This window comes from Onychostoma macrolepis, chromosome 10 (assembly GCF_012432095.1).
Source record: "Onychostoma macrolepis isolate SWU-2019 chromosome 10, ASM1243209v1, whole genome shotgun sequence".
Lineage (NCBI taxonomy): Eukaryota > Metazoa > Chordata > Actinopteri > Cypriniformes > Cyprinidae > Onychostoma > Onychostoma macrolepis.
The window spans coordinates 11,669,069-11,687,184 of NC_081164.1; the positions used below are offsets into that span (position 1 = coordinate 11,669,069).

At 38.7% G+C, this 18,116-nt stretch overlaps 1 protein-coding gene across 1 annotated transcript in view; it reads right to left on the reverse strand.

The window, feature by feature from the left end:
• frem2a (FRAS1 related extracellular matrix 2a) overlaps window positions 1-17,838 on the reverse strand; it is a 76,146-nt gene extending 58,308 nt beyond the window's left edge. Inside the window, 3 exon segments of the mRNA XM_058789814.1 lie at window positions 1,256-1,402; window positions 10,474-10,563; window positions 12,579-17,838. Coding sequence (XP_058645797.1) covers window positions 1,256-1,402; window positions 10,474-10,563; window positions 12,579-17,577 — 5,236 coding nt within the window. The 5' untranslated portion in view covers window positions 17,578-17,838.
• Window positions 17,839-18,116: the final 278 nt, after the last annotated feature.

Here is an 18,116-nt window from a genome sequence, read left to right on the forward strand (position 1 = left end):
GGCCATCAATGTATCGTCACGAGCCGCAGGGTTTAATTTGGATTTGTCTGTGCATGTTTGTTTTACTCTCAAAGATTGTGTGCCCATTGACTTGCATTATATGACTGACAGACTGCAACGGTTTGAGTTAAAAATCTTCGTTTGTGTTCTACTGAAGAAACAAAGTCACCTACATCTTGGATGCCCTGAGGGTAAGCAGATAAACATCAAATTAAAATTTTTGGGTGAACTATCCCTTTAATAACTCACAATTACAGGTTTACATCTCACAATTCTGACTTTTTTCTTCATGATATTAACTCACAATTGCAAACTATAAAGTCAGAATTGTGAGATATAAATGCACAATTGAGAGATGTAAACTCGCAATTGTGAGAAAAAAGTCAGAATTGTGAGATAAAAAGTCCCAATTACCTTTTTTGAATTTTTTATTCAGTGACAAAAATGGGCTTCCATAATTACTTGCAACTTAAGTGGAGTGCGTTTAGAATGCTTACATAGAAAAACAATGGAAAAGGACCCTATGAGTTTGCACACTATCCACAGCAGGAACAGAGAAAAAAAAAGTAGAACTGAGTGGAATGATTAAGGTCAGAAAGGAGAGGTCTTGATCACCTTACCGCCCCCTAGAGACAGGGAGCTTCATTCATTTTTATTAACCTGAACTCTAGAACCTCATTATTTACACCCCATATCCCGCTTTTCATTCTGCCCTCCTTCCTTTTCATCTCTCTTGTTGCCTTCTGCTCTCCACTTTTTCACATTCTCTCTTTTTAACCTCAACATCCCTTCAAGCCAACACACACACACCACAAATCCGAAGCAGCGTGAACAAAGCCCCTTGGTTTCATGAATACTGACCACATGTGGGGCTGAGCTGAGCTCGGTGCAAGGCAAGATAAGCAGGTGTATGCTCCAAAAAAAATGTTCAGACTGTTCTAAGGATGTCAGAGAGAGAGCAAGGGCTTTCATCTCAGACACAAAGAAGCCAAAACCACTTAGAAAAACATCTCTAACAGCTTCCCACTGATAAGCTTAAGTAATAACAGCTCTCACTGTGAACACAGGCACTACTGAATGCTAATGATTCCCTGTTAACGCCTGTACTGGTAACTTCTCGACAAGTTTAATCAATTCTGGATAATAGTTTGTTTGTCAGCAAAAAAATAGGTGACGGCGAACGGAAAATGTATGAAATTAAGTATTATGCTGGCAGAAAATCAAATAAAGAATGGTCCAGTGATCTGATACTCACCAACAAAAGACGTTTCACCCAAAAAACCTCTACGTCTGAGGATCACCTCGAGAACTTTGTCCTGTTCATCCACCACATAGTTCGGTTTCTCCAGAGAAATCCAAACCCAGTTCAGACGAAACTGCTGGTTCTTCAGTTTGTTCCCTCCTGAAAACAACAATTAAAATGTATACACTCTTATCAGCATTTGAAAGCATAAATAGAGCACTGCAGTAACACTAGTTTTGTAGGCCAACCCAGAAGTTCGCATCACCCTGCTTTCTTTGACAAAAACCCAAAAGGATTTTTCCACTGGCTTCTGGATTACTGCAGAAAATAAGTTCTGTGACCAACAAAAGTTTATGATTCTTACAAGTTTTTTACATCATGATAATCTTCACAAATGAACACAACATCTTTCCTGAATTTTGAAGCCTAAATACAATCATCAGAAGTAAAAAGCTAAATGTAGACTATAAACGAACTACACCATGGTTGCATGACTTTAGCGTCACCACTGTCAGCTCTTTCAGTCTTTATCTAAATGCAACAAATTGGAAAGTTTGAGTTAGAATACTTTGCAAGAGCGCAAGTATAAACACAATGAGGCTGTAAAAGCAGACTATAGGGAGTAAATTAGTTTTTCTGTTTGGTGTGATGACTTTTAATGTCCCAGACAAACTCTGTAGTCCCATTCAGCCACTAGTTAACTTAGAAAAGAGGTATTACTATTTTATGCCATTGAATAAAACATGAAAATATCTTGAGCTTGTGTTAACCACAGACCTCATTTCAGGCATTCAACCAAAAACTCATTCAAAAAACCCACGATGGAACATGAAGCATAAAAAATGCGAACTCATAGGTTACAAGATTCATTGCTGCAGCACTCTATAAAATATTTGTTTAAATATTTTAAAATAATTACGGAGTGGAGATGTGCAAAACGTTAAGTCATTACAATTCTACAGAGCTTTTCTGTGGAGTTCTGCATACACATGTTCCTGCTAATACATTATGAAAATGATCCTCATATAATTGACTCAGAAGGGATTAATTAGTGATTATTTACATCATAACATAATGGACACACCACCAGTTGTTTACTTAAGGGGTTTATGGTAAATAACTATCTCATAATGCTACATTTTACATGTAATTTCCCCATTTGGGAAAACCCACCTTATCAGGTTTTATAGCACAATTAACTAGTTTATGCTACAAGGATCCAGCATTTTTTTTACATAAATTCAATTTATATATACAAAAATATTACCTACTACCTATTACCTATTACCTACAGTATCTCTACACATATGTACTCGACTCAGTGTGCCTTAGCAGTCAGCACCTGTCTTTTACCCACACAAACTAAAAATAAAGGTTTGTTTGTATAAAAGAATGTAGTTCAGTGCAGAACAGTCATAATGAAATATTTAGATCTTGTGCATGCTTGGCTTCACAATTCTTGGTGTATCTCACATTGAAATGGTATCATCCAGATGTTCCTGATTCACCATCATCGTTTTATACCATGATACTGAATGATTACCATGGTAATGATGATTGCCCCAACCAAACCGAGCTTATAGAGATGCTTTCAAAGACAGTCTACACCTCCAATAGCTTAAACAATGAAATAGTATACAAAAGAGCATGGACTTCATGCATTATGAAGCCTATGATTAAATCTCTAGCAAAAGTCTGTGAATGCATCATTTTGTGCACACATACCTATAAACCATCTGCATCTCTAATCTATATTCACGCCATGTATCGCAGACTGCAAGCGTATTGATAACCCACTTCACGTGCACGCAAAACATCAGAGACTAATTCCCAATTTCTCAACAAGCTAGACCATGTATATTCATGACTTTTCTATACTTGTTTCACTTGATTTCCTCAAGCTAACCCCGGGCTCCCAATATCTCACTTTCTAACCTTGCCCGAGAGATGTCAAGACTGCAAAAAAAATTTACATGTTGCCAATGTCACTGTATTTCTAACTCTATATTAGCCTGGTTGCTAGGTGATAACCATTCGGTAGATAATAAGCAGCATATACAAATTCAGAATGAAGGAAAATAAACCATTTCACACGATTAAGTGATTATATTTGACATTTAATGAAGATTAGCAGCATAAGCCACATGGTTCGTTGAATTATCACAGTGGTCCACATAATTAGTTGTCCATCAGGACTTCTCGACTCATATTTCGACTCATATTTATAGAGGTGGATTGCAGATAAGAAATATGAAGTAAATAGAAATATAATTAAAAAATAAATATACATTTATATAAATCAAAAAGGCAACAGCCACATCTATATGTTAAAAAAAAGATACTAATGATCACATATTAACAGAGGACAATATTTGATTTGATTTTTGGCTTTATGTTTTATTATACCTCTGTGAGTGGATATAAGCAAGCTAAAAGCATCGTTTCTGCAGTCAATGGCGGAGTATTAATGCAGCGCATTATCCAAGCAGCAATGACACTTTTTCTTTCATTGTGTCAGGTTCTATCAATTTAAGAAAGAAGTGAAAGATAGGGTGTGGTTTAAAATGTCGCCAAAATCCATTTGCGAGTAAAGAAAAATCTCTCAGCTCAAGGACTCCACTACTCTGTGTTCAGGGTGTTCATTCAGGTCAATGAGCCGAACAAACACAACACCATCAATTACCCCAAAGACAACAAAATCAAATGGATTTTTACATTTTCTAAAGAACGTGAGTGGTGTTTGCCCATGAAGAACATGCCACAGTATCACAAAACAATTTTGTATATTTAGCTAAAATGGATGTTAATAACACATGTAAATAAAGTTAAAAAAAAATTATAAAATAAAATAAAATATTAAGGCGTCACATCCTTGTCTCTAGCATAAATGAGTGTACTATTTGGGGGATTTGAGAAACGTTAACCAAGTATGTGAAATAGTATTATTGATTCTCGCCTAAAAAGGCCACTGAAAATGAAGTAAACAAAGGATCCAAATAAATGAGAACAAAAGAAATACAAGCTATTGAGTCATAAAGGATAGCACCACACGTGAATTAAAAATTTAGTTGTATTTGTTCTGTTGTCAGGCTGAACAATAACATGCTCTCATTAGCTTTGCCTCTGAAAAAAAAAAAACCATACTGACAGTTGCTTTGAAGCCCAGTGGATTTGTCCAAACCCTGATCCTGACAGTCTCCATGAAGCTTCTCACACAAAAAGCCCCTAATGACTTTATTAAGCAGTAGCGTTTCAGAGCCTGATAGTTCAGACAGAGTTTCCTAGAAAGACATGACAACACAACAGCTGACATTCACTCAGAATAACTCATTAAAAGCTAATCAGTGTCTGGTGCACGAGAAGCTGCACTATCCAGAAACTTTGAAGAACTTCTTAACAGCATCTAAAAATAGAGCTCACAAATAATTCATCAGATACGCTCTCAATCCTCCTGAGTGACTGGATAAAGTCTGACAGAAGTCAAATGGAGATGACCCCTGAGGGTACTTACAAACTACTATAGTGATTCATGAGGGTCTTCCATCAGGGCTGGAAAATAAATCTGAATAGGAGAATGAATGAGAAGGGTATTATGAGTATTATGTGCCATAATGCACAATTCCTTCTTTTTATTAATTCTATGCCAACAGCATCAACATCAACAAACCCTCAGGAGCGCCACACTCCCGAAACTTAGTTAAACACAAGTCATAAATAAGTGCAACTTTGAGGCCTGTTTATCAAAACTATTATGCATGATGCACATACTCATCATGTTTCTATATTGATTTCTTAGATGGATTACATGCACACCTATGGATATGTATAATAACAGTTGTGTCAGTTTATGCCTCCCCAAACAGTAGGTTTTCCTGAAAAAGCACCATTGATTCTAGATCATCAAGAACAGAATACATCTAGTCATCAAGGCTATTTTTGGTTTTTCAAAGTGGGAAATGGGGACAGGTGCTTCTCAAAGAGCAGAAAATTAAGAAAAAAGGACATCACAACATAACTATCATCTAAATTAATTACCAACACATGCATGTGCTTGAGCGAAAAACAGCAGCTTGTTGTTCATTTCATGGTTCCTCCAGCCTCTACTCGTCTAGCTCAATGGGTTCTTGGCTACAGCCACAAAGTCTTGGCCGTTTGCTTTACTGTTTTCTGGTTTGACTGAAAACGCTGAGCTAGTCTAGCAGAACTTGGAAACATTCAACAAGGACATGTAGTCATGCAATAAAGACAGTTCATAGCATCCAGGCTGCTCAGATTTAAACAAGAGTTCCACAACCTCACAAAACACAGGAAGTTATCTTCAACGAAGGTCACGACTTGCCTGGATGCCCTCAATTACTTTCTTCTGTGCCTCCGTCTTCACCAATGACCTGCATAACCTTATTTAGAAGACTGATTGAAGATAGCAGTCACAAACCTCTTATTGGTCCATCACCTGTCCACTCGATCAGCGGCACTTTGAAATGTTTAACCAGGAATACCTGCAGGTGTGGTCTTGTCACTGAAACAGTCAGCCATGCAGGTCTAAGGTTAATCCAGAAATCCACATCTGAACTGACCCTAAATACCTGCGCTACCCTCTAAACCAAACAAAACATCCCACCTTTGGTTTAGTCTGAAGAGACAAAGCTTTCAGGGGAAATTCAACGCTAGCTCTTGCTAATCCACATGTGAATACACAATTTTATGTCTAGCCAACAATAAGAAACAGCACTACAAAAATGTTCTATTGCAATGTTATTTCTGGTTAATTTGATATGGGAGAAGAAAATAAACAGCACAAGCACACGGTTATCTACAACCATACTAAGATTAGCATTGTTCGGTATTGTTCCTACAGCGCCCTGGATCCTGTTCAACAAATCCCATGTAAAAAACCTTCACAATACAAAGTATACACTGGGGAAAACAGAGCCAGCAATGGGTTTTTTTTTAACCCAGACACAACAGAGCTTTAGGAACAACCTAAAAGGTGGTGAACAATCTGTGAAATTGCTTTCCAGGAAACAAAAATGGTTTAAAATGGCATAAAATTGGCACCATTTTGGTTCCCAACCTGATGTCGATGGTCAGGTCTGTTGAAAATAAACCAAGATTTCCTTTTAACAGTGCATAGAAAAAAATATTTAAGTACTTAATCGTGTTTTTGCTTTAAAGTGAATACTGGTAAGTTCAAATCCCTAAGTCCCACAGCACAGCTATGATGCATCACGTAAAGCTTCCCTCTGATCTTTGTAGCCTCTGTGTGTCCCTGCAGTCGTTCCTGTCATATTTCTATATCTGCCTCGGAGACATGATTGCAGTTAGAGGTGTAGAGGATTCAGAATAAGTGCTACCCGTCATGACCTTTTGCAAAGGAAGGGTAACTGATAAATCAGTCCTCTTTTACCCGTTAAGTTTGGAAGCGGCAAGTTGCAAAATAGTTCAAATGGAGAACTGCATTTATTAGTGTCAGTCAAAGGGTGTTTATGTGACTAAAAAAAGTGTTTAGATACAAGGTCTGTTCTCAAACCTAGTGAGCTGCCTCACTGACTACATACAATAGGCAACTGCCTTCTAAGGCAGAATCCTAGCTGTTCTTGAACATCGTAAATATGTTGTTCACCCCTTTAAGTGCACTAATTGCTAATTGTTAGTGGGGTACTGCTGGATGAGGGTATAGGGTGCACTTTCTAAGTATTAAAATACATAGCACAGACATAAATTATGGTTAATTTAATTTTAATCATTTTAAATTTTAATGTTTTTTTTCATGGAGCTTGTAGCAGTGCATTATATACCTTTTCATGCTATACATGCTAAAAAAAGTTTTTGTAAGGTATGTTAATACTGTAGTGACAACATTTTGTCATGACAAATCAACTGGATATCATTTAGTTTCAATGAAAGCAGGTGATTTGTGTTATAAACCAACAGCCCAGCAACTCTCTGACCTCCATCAACTGAATCACTGTCTGTGTGAATGAGGTTTTAGGAGGCAGAATAATGAAGTTGCCTACATTTTGGAACAGCTTTAGCATTGGCAGTGCGCCTTTGATGCCTTACAATGTTGTCTCCAGAGGCAGCTTGCTAGGTTTTGGAACAGAGCAAAAGAGACGGAGGCAAAGATAAACAAAAATTAGATGATCTAGGCCAAACTCTGATGGACAGTTTACCGACTAAAACAAAGCTAGTATGCAGCCTTAGCCGTATTTATCAATTTATCAATTCAGAAAAAAAATACACACAGAAATATCTTCAGAAGGTCACAATCTTGTTTGAAATCAAATAGTCCTCTAAACTGCATGCGGAAAACATGATAATAGTTCTTTGCATTGAAAAACAGCCTCATCATCATTATAGGGAATGCAGGGAAAGAACATTTTGGAAAACAAAACAATTAAGCCCCTCTGGAATACTACTTGTACTAAATACGTAAGTCGCAGTCTAACAGAGGGCATTAAATAAATGCAGCTGTTTAACACAAATTGGCTGTAAAATGGAGTTTATGATGTTAGCTGGGGTTGTCAGGCTCTTTGAACAAACACAAACTAAGATAGTCTAATTAGCTCAGCTTCTTCAGGCCTAATGTGGCAAAGTGGTTGCAATCACTGAATTTCATGCTGAAGCTGTACATTACTGCACAAATGTGGGGAAAAAGGGGTCCTAGGAGAAAGCCTTGAGGCACCTCATGATAAAAACAGCTCAGCTGAGCACTTTTGTGTTTGCACACTACATCTGTAAAATGAGATGAGAAAGATACAGATAGTCCCTTACTGCTTGAAGTCTTTCCAATAAAATAAATGCCTCCATAACCAATGGAGTGAAACTATCCACAGGAATGCAAAGAAACAAAACTGGTAATGACCTACTGGGCTCAGGGGTCAGACACCAACACAGCTGCATACCAATGAGTTTCTATTCCTCAGTCTTTCCTGCCTGAATTGAGAGATGACTGACAGAGGGACAAACGCTCCCAAAGGAGGAGGGAGGAAGAGAAAAAAAAGTGAAGGGAACAAATAGAAACATAAACCAAAAACAATTCTAAAAACTGCTCCTGTCAACGGAATGTGTTAATTTTGTGATTAAAATGTAAAATAAAAATAAATAAATGTTTATTTTAAAAACATAAAATGTAATAATAATGAAGACAAAATTAATTAGGGTCATTCCGTGTCAACCCCATATCTTTACAACTGAACGATACAGGATCTTGAAAATGAAGATTCCAATAGGATAGGATGTGTATAAGTATTACTGTATGTGTTTGTTTTATTTTTATGTTTACCTGCCAAGGGACCGCGGATGAAAACTAGCCATTGGCTAAATTCAGTACAATGCATGAAATGGAAGCATTTATGTTAAAATTGTACATGGTCCCTTTTCAATTAAATTAAAAAAGTTTATTAAGAACTAGAATATAAAATCATATTCTGATATCTTTAATATTTCTTGAGTTATAGGCACGCAAACTTTGGAAAGAGAATATTTATGGTACTCATGGTACAATGAAGTTTAAGTTTTGACAGAGGAAAACCAGATACATTTCTATTTTCAACATTATTTGTTCTTCAGACATTCCTCTTTAAAAGAAAAGAAGCATTATTTTTGCAAAGTGACCCACATTTGGTTTTTGATCACTGGAAATGTGTGCAATTTAATGATTTACTCCTGGAGCTATATTGAAATGCCAATATCTCTGGAACTGAACAATATAGGGCCTTAAAAATGAAGATTCAAAAAGGAAAGTTATTAAAGACCCAATATCTAAAAGGGTATTAAGATATATTTAATACTTCACGAGTTATAGGCACGCAAAGTGCTGTGTCCCCATTTTTGAATGGTCACCATTGGCACATAATGCAACAAAGACTGCTAAAGTCAACAGATTTTACTAAAAGACCTACCAATCTCTGTGTAAAAATAACATTATGATGCTGCCATCTTTCTGAAGCCATTTTTACTCCCCTGTGATTTGGCTCTGAATCTCAGGTGAAAATTGCCATTTTGATCCCCCCTCTACAAAACAGTGGATTACTCAGTAAATACTCATCCACGACATTTAATCTTTTGGCTTTCACCACAAAACATGTTTATTTTTCTTCAGAAAAATATATTAGCAAAATCTAAAATTTGAGCCGGGGACCTCTGGTTGAGTTGACACGGAATGTCCCATTAGCATATTGTGCACTTAATTCAATTAAAACTGTTTAAAAAAAAAAAAAAAACACAAAATGCAGCCACTGCACAATCCTGCCTCTTGACTTGAAGGTGCTAAGCAGATTGCAATGGTTATCTTGTTTCAAGATAAATTTACTTGTTAAAAGATTATTTCATGACAAAGCTGGTGATTTTAAGCATGAGAGAGACATAAAGCCCCAATACAGCAGTTGAACCAGCTGTTTTCCTATAGAGCTTATATTTTCCCAACTCTTTTCAATGCCAGAGACCCTCTAATACTCAAAGTAATTGTAAGCCTGACAAGGGGTGTGTCTTATACTCACGGCTACGGGCTCTAATTATGTGTCATCTTGCCTCCAGCTTTATATACCAAACAGACCTTTGTGTTGCATGTATGCAGACCCTTCAATCCACAATGTCCATTTCTGAGACACTAACACAGACAATCCACATCCTGCAGTGTGCTTTGTAGTGTGCATATCACACATATTTGGCTTTCCAAACAAAACACAAATCATCAATAAACACAACAAGGTCTTTAGCTGCAAGCTTTTCCAGCAACAGTGACTGGATCATCACGTTCAACCTAATTTATACATGATTATCTATGCTTCACCAGATTTAATCCTGCCTTATTGAAATATGTTCTTAGGATCATTGTAACCCACACTAACTCATTTTTAAGTTTTCTTTGATGTACTAAAAACTCATTTAATTCAAGTCAAAGGTAGCACAGCATGTAATAAGCTGCATACACTGACAGTTCACCTACCATGGAAAGAAAAGGCCTAATTATAAGCTACATATCTAAATATATCCCTCTCTGGTCTAAGGGTTCACAATTAATCATCCAAGGCTATTTCATATGCAATGACACCTAAAATCAGAGGACATTATATCAATAATGAATTCAAATGATTTGTGCTGTATTATTCCTCACGTTATATGGCTAAATGTGTTAATGAATAATTCTAAATGCATAATCAAACCATTAAAAGCATGAAAAATGGGCTCATTTCATTTTCTTGTCAAATTAATGACATTTTCCTTACCATTGTCCTCCACGGTGAAACTGAAGACGTCACTGGTGGCATTAATCTCATCCTTCAGGATATAGCAGATCTTAAGACCATCTATGTCAGCTGAGGACACACACAAACACAAAACTGTAACATTAAACTGCACAATGCAATTTATTATTCATTCAGAAGAAAATATCTCTCAAAACAATCTATGAAATTCTTTGTTTTTATGATGATCTACAAACCCTAGAGTGAAACGCACAAGATAAAATTGTTCTATAAGCCGATCAACTTAAAAATATCTGCATTATAATTCAAAGAGCATGCTTGGTTTTGCAAAGAAAAAAAAAAAAAGTGGATAAGAGGATTTTTAGGTTAATAAATCCAGGTGAGAATTTTCACAAAAGCAGCAGGGAGTGAGTCACAAATCAATCAGCAAAACAGGTGACAAGCTGTTACATAATGACAGGTGAGAACAAGAATTTTAAACACAGACCCAGACTTCCCTACATCTGGTCTGTCCCATCTCCCAAATTAGACCCCCTAACCACTTCTGCATTGACACACACAGTGGTTAGGTTACGGTGTACCATGATCAACCTGGCTCTCTCTTCCCCTTGCTCTGACCCACTTCTTTAAATTATTGATTTCAGAGGAAGAAGCCTCATAAAAATGTAAACCTGTGATTCTTTATGCATGGATGAAACCGCTTTTCATATTGAAAATAAAATGTCTTCTTTCATCGCCAGCACACACACTCTCATCGTAAAATATTTAGCAAATGCCAAAGAGCAAGCGGTAGCAGAATATGGGGAAAGGGCAAAGTAAATAAAGAGAAGTGATTGTCCCTTCTGCTTCAGTGCTCATACTGATGAGGTCAAGTCAGGTTTGCTAGGCCTCTCTCTCTCTCCCTCTCTCCCCCTCTCACACTTCTGCTTCTTCCAATGTCTGAGACACATTTCAGACTAAGTTAGCCTGACATGGATTTCACATCTTCTCACTATGGCTCTCATGTTTAAAGGAGTGCATTTATGCTTTAGAAGCCATGAATCTGTGCTGATTACTACACATTGTTTCTGAACAAAATTCTTATTTTGACTGATAGGTAGGGATGTGCAAAGGGATATTTTTAAAATCCAGAAAAGCCAGGCTAGTTTATTTTAAAAATGTAGTTTTTTTTTCTAATTTGCATAGAGTTTGTTTGTTTAGGAGGCTAACCTGTTACCATTACGCTAAGCAACTGATCACCCTGATTGGTCAGCAAACTAACAGAAAACGGTTTCTTAAAATCATATACTATGAATCTACTTATATTAGATTAATAGTTATATTAGACATTTATAGCTTTGTTTAATGTAATGTGAAACTGTATATATTTTTAAAGACATTAATTTGTTTCTTTATGGTTTAGACAAAAATTACTATAAAAAAAGTGATATTAATGGATAAAATTTCACTATTTTGAAGGATCAGATTTTATCATTACTTTTCTAAACAAGAGAGATGAATGCCTGTTTACAGATTTGCAAACTTCAAGATCTTTAATTTAAATTATATAGTTTAGCTATATACAATTATAATTTTATATATAAAGTTAAATTTGTGATGTATAATGTATAATTTCTCTCTAATGCTCAAAAAAAGCCCCAATGACTGCAAGTCTGTTTGTTATGACTAGCAGCGGAAAAATTACACCCTTCACCTCTTAACTCTTTTTAAAATGTGGTTTGCCTGTAACTAGTAACTCCTTTCTCACTACAGGGACGTTAGAAGGCAAAAGTATGAGAACTTAATAATTGAAAGGAGATGTGTGAACGCTCTAGTTGTCTCACCAAGAATCTAAGCCAAAGGCTAAAAGACAGACACATCTTACAGCTTGCGCTCTTGGCAAAGGGCAAAGTGCCTGTTTTGTGATGGAGCCTACATTAATTTCAAGCATTAATAAGACCAGAGAACCTGTCCTGAACATGATGGTACATAGCATTTCTTATAGAGACAATTCTTACATGTGTATCTTCAAATGATGGTTCTGCAGAGCATTACACTGCACAGTTCTAGCACAACAAATGTAAAAAGTAATAAGATTTCACAGGGACCAGTCATAGCTGATAAGAACATTTCTAATGATACATTACCTTGTGTGAAGATGTTGATTGAGTCATTCCCTCTGTCCAGGCTGATCAGGTAGCCATACTCTGGCTGTGTAGTGATGTGAAAAACCAAAGCCTCAGGGCTGCTGTCTCTGTCCACTGCCTTCAGGACTTTGCTTGTGATATGATAACCTAAGTGACCTGCGGACAAGACCTTTAAAGTCGGTGCACCTTTGTTAACCACAACCTGTGGCACACCGTTGTCCACTGACATAATGGTAATCTTCATGGTCTGAGGTCTTTGGGTCTCAAAAATGGTATCAGGGAAGACAAAAAAATCTGAATGGGTGCCATCAGTGACTGTAAAAGAAAAGCTGTCCTTGTCCGACTCTGTGCCATCATGCTTGTAGCTGATCATATTCTCATTCAGGTCCTGCTTTGTGAACGAAGTCACCTGTCGACTGTTGTTGAAGAGCAGTTTGCCATGAATGGGTAGCTGGGTGACTGTAAACTTGAGAAGGTGCTCGGCTGTGTCTTGGTCCTCAATGGTCAACTCAAAGGGCGTAATGAGTTTGGTCTGTCCCTCGGTCACTAGAAGGGCATGAATGGTCAGTACCGGCTTTTTATTGTCAACATCAACAATTGAAACACGGAAAGTGCGGAACACAGGGTTGTAGCCATCGGTCACCTCAAACTCAAAGCTGTCCATCTTGACTTCATCATCGGCAGTATGAATGTAGTAGATCTTGCTCCCGGCCAGCTGTAATTGGGTAAAGGACACAATAGGCATGCCTGGTGAATCTGTGCTTTCCAAATGCCCTCTCACTGGGGCTCTTGTGATGGTGAAGACTAAGTTCTCATCAGGGCTGTTGAGATCGCTAGTGCTGAGGAGGTTCGTTGTGAGTGTCACTTTACCACCTTCTTTAAGAGACACCCCTTTGCTGATGACATCAGGAAACACCATGTCAATGCTGCCCACAGTAATATAGAAGTATCTGTCAATTAGAGGATTGATGCCATCTGTTACATCAAACTTTATAAGGTCTCGAATGCCTTCCTGTCCATTGTGAGTGTACAAAATGAGACCCTTGTTCACCTCATTTTGCGTAAAGTTCATGCCAACTGTTATGTTCTCTAGAGACCCAGCAGATCTTTTCCCCACATATTCTGCTGATTTTCTATGAAGGAAGCCCTGACCGAGGCCGTAGCGAATGATGAAAGTAAGAGACTCGTCATCTGAGTCCAGATCAGTAGCTTTTAGTACTTTACCATTTATTTCTTTTGTCTCACCAATCTCAATTTCAAGCCCATCGTTAATGGCAAGCCTTGGTGTTTCATCATCCACAGGGATAATCATAATCATGATGGTGGCCTCAGCTGAATGTTTCCCATCTGTAAGAAGAATGTCAAACTTGTCTTCAGTGGTTTCAGAATCATCATGTTCATAAATTATGCTAGAGGCTTCCTTGATTTGTTCCACAGTGAAATTTGTGATTGGGACAGAGCCACTAGCAAGCTGATTGAGGATGAAGCCATGATTTGGGGGTTTGGTGATGATAAACGTCAACTCTTTTGCAGGAACATCAGCATCGACTCCATTCAAAAGTGGCGTGTCAATGATAACATTCATGCCCTCCATTACAACAAACTCTCGCATGAAGATCTCTGGTTTTTCATCATTGGTGGGAATAATTATAATTGGAAAGAACTGTCTCTCTGAGAAATTCACACCATCTGAACATCTAAACATGAACCTGTCCTCCACTGGCTCGACTCCTTTATGTATGCTTTGGACATAGTGAATATGACCTTCATTCACATCTCTGATGGTAAAAGCACTTACTGCCATTCCCAACCTTGATTTTTCAGAGCCCGGTGCTGGAGAGATGTTCTCCACGTATCCTGATGTGGGCTGAACAATGATGGTGCACAGGATGTCCTCAATTGGTGTGTCTGCATCCTCAACCCTAATATGATGCCTACCAATTGTGTTTTTATCCCCCTCAAAGACGGTAAAGGTAGGGCCAACTGTGACCACTGGAGTCTGGTTATCTACAGGTAGAATGGTGACGTGAAAACGGACTCCGTTTACTCGGTTACCCCCTACAGTCCACTCATCAGACATGTCAGAGAGGGTCAGGTTGAAAAAGTCTTCTATCGAAGTGAGACCAATCTCACCGCTGGTGTGAGCATACACAACCAGACCACTGATGATATCGGCTTGGGTGAATCTGCTTGAGGAAACTCCACTCACCAGAATTTCTCCAAACTTAGGGGCTTCTTCCACAATGAACATCAACCTCAGGTCATCAGTGTCCTCATCTTTTCCCTGGACAACACTGGTGGTCATTTCTGTGGCACCATTTTCCAGGACATCCAAGCGAGAGCCAAAGGTGCCCTTTGTGAGGCTGAGAGTTGGTGTCTCATCATCAATAAGCTTTACCGCTACCTTCACAGTGATTGTTACAACATGAAGACCATCACTAACATCTAATTTAAAAGAGTCACTTGTGGTTTCATCCCCATTGTGGATATATGACACTTTGCCATCAGAGATATCCATCAAATTGAAACTACTTCCTTTTTTTAAGTCAGTAAACTTATGCTGAACATGGCCGTGCTGTGGAGTTTGACTTAGCGTGAATGAAATTAGCTTACTGTCAGTGTCAAGGTCATTTGTGTCGAGTTCAGCACTCGTGATGACATGCACCGCTCTCTCAAGGACTGTGAATCCAGTGTTGGTTATCTGTGGGGGTTTGTTGTTCACAGGCTGCAGGAAAATTGTAAAAACTCCATTAGCAGTGTTTCCAGCAGTGTCCTCTACTGTGAAATGGAACTGCACCACATGAGGTGTGATGCCAAGCTCAAGGTCTGGTGGGCTGTAGGAAATCTTATGATGGTTAATTTGCGCTTGGGTAAATTCTGTTACGTCAGTATCGGGGCTGTCAGTCAAAACAATAAACCCAAATTTAATGGGATTATTCTCATCCGTGTCAATTGGCGGTTGAGTTATTGTATACTTCAGGTCACGGTCTTCAGAGTCCAAGTCAGTGAAACAAAGAACATTCTTTTTGAAATGAGTCAGCTGGTACTCATGTACTGTCATCTGCAAAGTAGTGCCTGGGAACAGCACGGGTGGAATATCATCAATAGGTAAAATTTTAATAACGAATGAATTCTCACCAGATTGGTTGGGAGGATCGGCATCATCTTGTACTCTAAAAACGAACTGATCAGTAACCGTCTCTGTGATGTGGGGACCTATGTGCCTATAGAAGAGCTTTTCATCTGTAATATCTTTCTGAAGCCACTGTGTCACTACTTTCTCATACACACCATCTTCTGCATTAAATTTCCAGGACGATGGGTCCTCGGGTGCTTCAGATTGCCTCACCACGACCTCGCCAATAGCAGAAAATGGAGGCTCGATTGTAAATTTAATGGTGGAATCTTCAGAGTCGATGTCTGCTGCACTGAGCATGAGCTGTGAGATGGGCACCATCTGATTTTTGAATAAAATCAGCCCAGTGTTTGCATTTACGATGGGTGGCTCATCATCTGTGGGTACAATGGTGATGGGGAACAAAAACTCAACTTCATTCTTGCCATCTGACATTCTGAATATTATATTATCACTGTATGTGTCACTGCCATCATGCTGGTAAACCACAATGCCGACCTCCAGATCAGCAGGCATAAAATACTTCCTGTTGGTGCCCAGAACAGTTAAGTGACCGTGACGCAGTCCATCAACCACTGTTATCCTCACACTCTCCAGGTTGTCTTCATCACTTATTTCTAAATTGTTCCGAGTAAACAAAGACCTAGACTGGCCTTCATATAAAAGCTGGCCGGTATTCTTAGTGACTACTGGCGCTAATGTATTCATGGGCTTCACAACAATCATGAAAGCAAAAGGATCTGAAATGCCACCATCTGTGTCTATGACCTCAAACTCTATTTGAAAGATCCTCTCGGTATCTGAGTCCAAAGAGGGAGGTTTGTATGCTATTTTCAGATCTCTGAGATCCCTTTGATAAAAGGATGTGATAGGTAAATTCCTATCATCTGTACTCACAATATAGCCCTCCTCAAAGGACAGAGGAGAAGTGATGTTGAAAATAAGATCATCAGGATTGGATTCTGTATCCTCCGCGGCCAACATCTCAGGAGTTAAAGCCGTCATAACAAACTGATCAACTTCCATCATCATCATAGCCACAAAACTCGGTCTGGGGGGAGTGTTTTCCTCACCTTCTTTTATCCGAATCATCACATGGAAAAACTCTTGTTTCAGTAAATTATTTTCTTTGCTCCGTAGCTCCACAACCATTGGGATGTAATCCTTATTAGGGGACTTGTGGGTAGATGTGTGCTCATAGCGGATATCTGATTTGAGAAACAGGTCACAATCCATCATTTTCTCCAGTTTGCTCTCATCAACAACTTTACCATATCTAGGAAGCGCACTGCTGGCAGCCAATGATGTTACCTCACATTGTTCCGAGTCTTTATCATAGGTGAAGTCTAAAACCTTTCTGCCGATTGGATTACTAGTATCATGCAGTTTATCAACAATAAGAGGCATGTTCTTAGTAACAATCTCCAGTTGTGTGAAAACAACCTCCACCTCTAGCATAAAGGGGATGATAATAGTTTCAGTCTGAGTGTCATACCTGAGTTGCAGCTTCACCCTGTCACTTGCAGGGCTCCTAGAACCGAAATGGGAGTATCTCACATCGTTAGGACCAAATTCACACGGGAACTTTTTAGGAGACACATGTCCCGGTCTCTGAGACAGCGGATCATTATCCAGAACGGTAATGCTGCACCTGTCTCCAGGCTGAACTTCAATGACCAAGTCGTTGATCGGATCGATGTAAACAGATCTCCCGAAAGGCACGTGTATGCCGTTGTTTGCCACCAGTATCGCGTCCTCGGAGAGTTCTGGCGTGTACGCGTACGACAATCCGTGCGTTTCAACTCCTCGCGCTGAACTACCAGTCAATGAAAGCAAGAGAATGAGAAATCTATGAAGTTCCATGCTGAACACGCAGTGTACACAGCCACAGGAGGTTCTTGGGCAATTGAAATATCCAAATGGAGCTCGATGGGGTTTTCTGCTCTTATGCTTTACATCCAAGAGGGAAGAGGAGACAAATACAGAAAGTTGAAAAATCCCACACACGCGCCAGGATGCTCGCGCTGCATTCCCACAGTCTCAGCGCGAGCTCAGTTTTAACCTGTGCATGGATGGCAGCAGGAGGACACGCCCACAGCCTCGTTCTATTGGACAGAGACTAGCATTCTCACGTTCGCAGGTGATGTTCTCAGAGGATTTGACTGTCTTCTTTAGTTGCCTACATCTGATAGGCGCGTCTGGGTACGTTTGTAACTCTCTACATTTCTTACATTAGAAACAGTCATAGAATGTTTTGTTGTGTGTGTGTGTGTGTTCTCATTAAAGGTATCTTGTCATTTTATTAAACAAAAAACAATTAAGGTTGTAAAAGTCTCTTTCCCCTTGGATATCCATTATTTATTTATTTATTTATTCATGTCGTCTTATAATGCATTTGAATT